At 36.6% G+C, this 7,173-nt stretch overlaps 1 protein-coding gene across 1 annotated transcript; it reads right to left on the bottom strand.

Annotated features, from left to right (window-relative positions):
- Positions 1-1,974: 1,974 nt before the first annotated feature.
- LOC119319483 lies at positions 1,975-6,957 on the bottom strand. Its single transcript, XM_037593958.1, has 6 exons — positions 6,854-6,957; positions 6,635-6,736; positions 6,349-6,528; positions 4,605-4,658; positions 3,899-4,045; positions 1,975-2,398 (listed from the first exon to the last, which is right to left on the bottom strand). Exons 1-6 carry the CDS (start codon positions 6,941-6,943, stop codon positions 2,045-2,047), a joined length of 927 nt encoding a protein of 308 aa, XP_037449855.1. The 5' UTR covers positions 6,944-6,957; the 3' UTR covers positions 1,975-2,044.
- Positions 6,958-7,173: the final 216 nt, after the last annotated feature.

Below are 7,173 nucleotides of genomic sequence, written 5' to 3'. Positions count from 1 at the left end.
GCTTCAGTTAGCAACAGTAGCGAAGGAATCGCTCGATCGAGTTCAGTTAACATCCATCGATCGATCGCTCGGGTTCAGTAACGCGTAGCCTGCAGTGCAATCACTCGGGTTCAGTTAGAGCCCAACACCTCGCTAGGGTTCAGTTAGAGCCAACGCCTCGCACACACGCGCGTACGTGTACGAGAGAAACGCGCATCGCTCGGCCCCCGACCTCCCACCGTAACCGGGAACTCCCCGAAATTTTCCTCCCCCTCGCTTCTACCACGTTTTTTTCCGTCATGGACGGCCCAAAGAATGTCATGCAGCTGCGTCTCCAGCCCGCCCAGGACGAAAAGCCCATTTTCTGTCATGATTTTTTGTCATAGAAGTACGAGCCCACCACATCTATGATGATATCGGGTTTTGTCACAATTATCGTCATAGAAGTGGCATATGTATGACAGAAAAAAATTGTTCGGCCCAAAATGTCACGGATGTGTCTTTTTTTGTAGTGTAAGCACTTCTCCCATTCCAAGAAAGATCAATCTAGTAGGCCAAACCAAACTGATAATTCGAAGAGACTTGCAAAGATAACCAATCATACATAAAAGAATTCAGAGAAGATTCGAATATTGTTCATTGATAGACTTGATCATAAACCCACAATTCATCGGTCTCAACAAACACACCGCAAAAATAAGATTACATCGAATAGATCTCCACAAGAGAGGGGGAGAACATTGTATTGAGATCCAAAAAGAGAGAAGAAGCCATCTAGCTAATAACTCTGGACCTGTAGGTCTGAGGTGAACTACTCACACTTCATCGGAGGGGCTATGGTGATGATGTAGAAGCCCTCCATGATCGATGCCCCCTCTGGCGGAGCTCCGGAACAGGCCCCAAGATGGGATCTCATGGATACGGAAAGTTGCGGCGGTGGAATTAGGGTTTTTGCTCCGTATCTGGTCGTTTGGGGGTACGTAGGTATATATAGGAGGAAGGAGTATGTCGATGGAGCAACAAGGGGCCACGAGGGTGGAGGGTGCGCCTGGGGGGGAGGCGCGCCCCCTGCCTTGTGGCCTCCTCTTTTGTGTCTTGACGTAGGGTCCAAGTCTCCTGCATCATGTTCGGTGAGAAAATCACGTTCCCGAAGGTTTCATTCTGTTTGGACTCCATTTGATATTCCTTTTCTTCGAAACCCTGAAATAGGCAAAAAACAACAATTCTGGGCTGGGCCTCCGGTTAATAGGTTAGTCCCAAAAATAATATAAAAGTGGATAATAAAGCCCAATAATGTCCAAAACAGTAGATAATATAGCATGGAGCAATCAAAAATTATAGATATGTTGGAGACATATCACAAGACAGGAGGATAGTACTTACTGATTCCTTAGTCAATCTGATACGAGATCTGGTAAACTCAGCAATGAGGATAAAGTCCTCCATATCCTTGCCTTCCTCATAGTTGATGGTAACTCCCATTTCCTGCAAACTTCGGCCGCAAAGTCTTGGCCTCTGTCAAAGTTCAGATCTGCAAGCGACATGGTGGGGTGAGGACGGATCCAGCGAGTAGGGAGGCAGTAAATGGCGAGGCGGAGACCGCCAAGGCCGGCGGGGAGGTGGACGCCAGGGCCAGAGTGGCCACCGGCGGCGTTGGGCTAGGAGCGGGGGGCTCAGGCCAGGGCACATGTAGCTCCTATTCCACCCCAAGATTTGTTGTTTTGTGTGCCTTTGTGACATAGGAATTTAGGAACGTTCGCCTTTTGTATATTCTCCAAGTCCGGCAAGGTTCCTACATCTACAAACATTAATTCGTCTAGTAATTAGTAGCTTATACCAATAAGTTATCAACTGGTGTATCTGTATTCAGTACATAATTAAGCGTCACATTGATCGTGCGACATGCACAAACAGTGACTAAGCTAGACTGGGATCCCACAACAACACACATCCTGATAAAAAATATAAATCTTAACATTGTTTCGAAAATTATTTTAATGGGATATTTTATTCATAAGTACGAGACATTACAAGGGAGCTACATGGATCCACGTTCCTCAAGATTTCAAACAACACAATGACCTGAGCCCCCATAGAAGAAGTGACCAGATACGATAGTAGGAAGACGATAACAACTATGAGAAGTTACATTAAATGGTAAATCTTTGTTGATGTCATGAGTAGAGCCTTCTGCATCAACAAATTTTAGATTCTTGAAGGAGGCGGCATTTCTCCCTGGAAATAACCCGCTCCCCATTGGAGGACTTGGTTGTGCATGTGGGTGGCTTGTGAAGCCACCAAAAGAAATAATTAATTGTTTCTTTTCCATGTCCGAGAATAATGATTTGGGAAAGTAACCAATTAATTTTGCAGGACTATTGAATCCATAGTGGACTTGCCAATCACCAGATTTCTTATCCTACAAGGACAACATGGAATGGAATGTCTTATGCTAGAGAATGAATAGAGTTAATATTTTTTTATCTTGAATAATAGTGGTACTCATTTCTTCCATCATATAAAAAAACCATATATTGCCATGATATGGATATAATAGCGTGAAAATTTATTAAAGTCTAATTAATTGTTCGAACACCACATATACTATTGCAGGTCGTATTTTTTATTCAAGAAGTCTACATGGGGACGATACCTTTTACCTTCTAGTATGTCATTGTTCATAAATAACTACTCCCTCTATACTGAATTACTTGTCATTGAAATGGATGTATCTAGAACTAAAATGTGTCTAGAATCATCCATTTATGCAACAAGTAATTACGGACGCAGGGAGTATTAAACAGAGATTATAACTTTGTATATTAAATAGCTGGCCTAAAATTGAAGCATGCCATCATGTATAATTAACATTTACTAGGATATTGTGTTATAAAAATTTGCACCAATGGAAAAACTTTTTGTAATAATGTTTGGAAGTATACTCTTATGAGACAACATATATATGGCATATGCAAGAAACTATGAAGAAACAACTGTAGGAAACTACCGCCATTTTTCAAACATCGCATAGTGAAAATATTTCAGCACTTATTTTGTACATTGCTTTGACATGGTGTCATGTGGTGGTGAGATAGCAGTGGTTTTGTAAGTATGTGGGAGAAAATAAGTCTAAGTTGTCCATAAGAAAAAGTGTGCTTGATGGTAATTCTTCTACATTCCTCCCTATTATTATGTAGAATGAAATATATTACATCTTTCAAACTATGATCAAATGTTTTTGAGAGAGGACAACTAGTAGAGCCAATGTTGAATGGATGTGGAAAGCTGAAATTATACTCTAAAGATTGAAGTTAAAGATTTTACACATTAAACTTACCTCATGGGAAAGCAATTTGGATTGACTTAGTATGTACTAAAAACACAACGCCGTTGTTAACCCTTTAGAGAAACTCAATTTTCCTTGTGTATTAATTGCTTTATCATTATAGATTAATTTTAACATTACTTTCGGTATAACAAAATTGGTAAAATATATCTAAGGCAAAAAACCAGGGGCCTAAAACACCATATCAGTTTGATATAAAAGCCATATAAAAATGTTTGATATAAAAGTAGACCTTATCAACTACTTTTATGGCATAACCTATTTACTGGTGGCATAGAAATAATTTAATTCTGTAGGAGTGACTTGTATAGAATTCACTTTTATATACTATATACCTTGTAATATCTATTGTGATACTCCCTTGAACTCATAATATAGTTTGTAAATAGAAATAATTTTTTATATAAAGATGGTAAAAGTTTGTCGATATTGTGTCTTAATAAACCTGATGCGTATTATATTACGGGTGGTGGGGGTGTGAAACTTCAATAATTATTACTAGGGGAACATAAGTGGATGTTGAATCATTGATTATGTTAAAATTTAGAAGTGATTGAATGAGAGTATCCTTACCTTGTAAGCCTTGATTGTTATGTACTGCTTTTTATCCCTGATGCTAGACACAGGAGTAATAACGTCCCCAGGAGTTGTACTAGAACTTGTTCTTATGTAACCAGGACATCGAATGTTATAGCATCCATCTGGAGGTGATCCATTGCCCTGTGAGGGCATTACAAAACAAGTCATGTAGTAAGGATATATTATCATCTATTTCATTTTTAAGCTGGAGCAAGTTTACTCACATCTATATTAGTCAAACAAGAATCATCCATGATCAAAAATAAATCATGGCTAGGCCAAGTAATTTCATTGTTTATAGAGTTTTTCTTCTACGCGGATGTTTATATGATATTATATCACAAAAAAAATCATACTGATAGTAATATCAAAATAAATCTTCAATTTCTTGTATGACATAAATTACTTAATATGGGAGGCGAAATAAAAGAAACTAATTTTTAGCACACAGTAGGTTGGTTATGGATATCATGTGAAATTTCTTTATATCCGATGGTAATTTCTCACACGGTGAGAGCATAAGAGTTAAAAAAATATTTGAGAGTCTTATGGTAAGATACGTTCATTCATGCAAATAAGCTTTACTTTCATAATCATAAAATAATCAGCTACGTGAGTCCACTTTTTACTTATATTTATTCTATTGATGAAAGTATGCATTAACATTAAATTAACTTTTGTTGTTCAAGAGTAAACTTACAGTCCAATGTGTAAGAAAATATGTATTTGTATCCTTGTAAAGTGCAGGATGGATCTGTGTAAAACCAAAGCAATGTCACTTATAAATTCTGTTATGACATGAGATCATTAATACTAATTGGAGATATAAATATTCAATAGATTATTATTTATAAAATTATTCTTAGAACTTCCAATCAGGAAGAAATATATTTTTCTTCCATAGAATGTACCACCTTAAAAGTGATTATTAAAGAAATATAGAAAGAAGCACTATATTAGAGGCCATGGCAATTTCCCTTAGGACAATTAGAGAAAGGAGTTTTTATTAAGGGCTTCTTGAAAGTCCTCAGTAATAAGAAAGTAATTGCATGATTCATCACCACAAACTACATATAAAATAAATGAAAAGTATATTAAATGTATTACACGCTACATGACACCTTATGAAATCATCTAGTAGAGTGTATAAAAAATTGCCTAAAATAATAGTAATAAGTATGTGGGATATTATTTGTTTTCCTTAAAAATGAAAACAAATCCTGGTATTTGTCGCTGATTTCTAATTATATTCTTAGTAAAGTTAATCCATTGTTGTTTTTCACGTGAGAGGTTGCTTCAATGTAAAAAATCGTCCTTGGATTAGCAGGTTCAGTAACATGATAGAAATATACACTCTTCCTTGGTATACCTTTTACATAAAGCATATATCGGCACGAAATAAGGATGTTGCGCCTCCTTTGGGTTAGCGGGTTCGGAAATGTGACATGCACTATTTAATTACTTATAATCCCCACAGACTAATGTAGTTTATCTATGAATAATATCTATTGGCCATATGTCATATGGCCGCCATTAGTTAATGTGTGAGTACATACACTATAAACGATATGAATAGTAGCATATTCAGAATGATGGAACCTAACACACAAAAACATAAGGTGCGACAATGATAATGTTTCCATTTCAAAAATCATTATTTAAATTCCTAACCAGTTTAGTAATTAGTACCAACTAAAATATATGTACTAGTTAGGTAACACTTTGATATTTGATGTTCAATTAGCCCTATATAGGCTTAGCATGATTTGGTAGAGTCCAAGCATTGTTGCTCCCGATCTAGTGGTCATCGTTGGTATGAATTACTGTTTCTTGCTACTTCTTCCTTGTCCTATGCAAGGGGCTATGACTGAGCCAAATAGATGGGAAACCATCGGAGGCGGTTTACTGGAAACAAATATGAGGACGCACTCTGAGGATGGTAAACAATTATGATGTCATGATGTTTCTATATGTTTCATGTTCCCTGTGTAGTGGATCCATCTCCCATATATGTATGTACTTTAAGACTATATTAGGCACAATAAAAACATAATTCATATCCTTGTTTTTATCCTATCATGGAGATGCATGGCCAACTTAAACACCATCCTTTCGTCCACCCAAAGCTTCTACTACTTCACTAAAAAATCAACATTGTCTACGGCAATAACACTATGAAGTAGAGCAGAACTAGCATCAGTCCTATGGCAACCTTATTCTCCCATTAGGACATTTTCTTATAGCTAGAAATCCCTAAAGGAACTAGCCCTGCACCACTAAGATTTATGAGAGTGATACACATAATGCTGATAAAAGCAACCAAACATGTCATAAGAGAGGGAGGACAAGAGGAAAAGGAAAGAAATTTAACTCTAAAAATATACAGTCTAAACAACAAAAGTGGAACTACGATGATACAAATTTATAGTTAAAAGGTAACTTACATGCCATCCAAGTGCAAATCCAGTAACGGGAGATTTTCCATCTTCTCCTCTACTATAGATCCAAATTGCCGCCACACTTTGTTCTTCATGTCCTAAATGAAATCCATAGACATCCATCGTAGCTTCTAATGCATAATAATTATTACCATCTAGCCTTTTGTTCCATAAGTGAACTGAGAACTACCAAAACACTAATTTTCTTAGTCACATTGTAGAGAAATACATATTTTGGCATAAAAGGTAATATACACAATTATAATACACTAGATACATGCATAAGACTCACATGATTTATCTGCTCCTCAGAAGCTTGAGTAGAGGCTTCATCTCTATTGATTGGAGGAATTTGTAATGGCCATGGAATTGACTGAGTTTTTTCCTTGATATTCTTCTTGAGAAAAAATGAACCAATCAAGAAAGTGAAGCATGACTTAGTAAATACTTTTACTATATCACAATATTGAAACTGATCTAGAATATATAATTATCATCTGAAACATGCTACCTCTTCCTTGTAGCAAAAACATCCTCTTATGGTGGCTCCAGAAAGAATTAGAACACAACATAATGCAATTTTTGTAGAGGTCATTTCCATTTTGCAGACCAGAATTGAACAATGATGTCTAGAATTGTCTTGCTTAAATAGTGCGAAGTGATGAGAGAGGAGTTACACATCATTGAAGGTTGAGATATAAGATAATTTAATATAATATAATCTCCAATATTAATAGTTGAACTGAGAAAATGAAGAAGGTGCTATTATAGACATGTATTTGAAGAGGGGTCGCATGCAGGTTGGACGGTGACCAAAAATAAATGCATACA

The sequence above is a fragment of the Triticum dicoccoides genome, chromosome 6A, assembly GCF_002162155.2.
Source record: "Triticum dicoccoides isolate Atlit2015 ecotype Zavitan chromosome 6A, WEW_v2.0, whole genome shotgun sequence".
Lineage (NCBI taxonomy): Eukaryota > Viridiplantae > Streptophyta > Magnoliopsida > Poales > Poaceae > Triticum > Triticum dicoccoides.
The sequence above is the reverse complement of the archived record's forward strand: the minus strand, read 5'-3'. Positions and strand labels throughout refer to the sequence as shown.

Bases quoted from the DNA above. Each gene is read 5' to 3' on its own strand.
- LOC119319483 (XM_037593958.1), bottom strand. From the start codon at position 6,943: ATGGAAATGACCTCTACAAAAATTGCATTATGTTGTGTTCTAATTCTT. The intron at 4,659-6,348 runs GTAAGTTACCTT...GGTTTTACACAG, and splicing joins GATTTGCACTTGGATGGCAT to ATCCATCCTGCACTTTACAA. The intron at 2,399-3,898 runs GTAAGGATACTC...TTGTCCTTGTAG, and splicing joins TAACAATCAAGGCTTACAAG to GATAAGAAATCTGGTGATTG.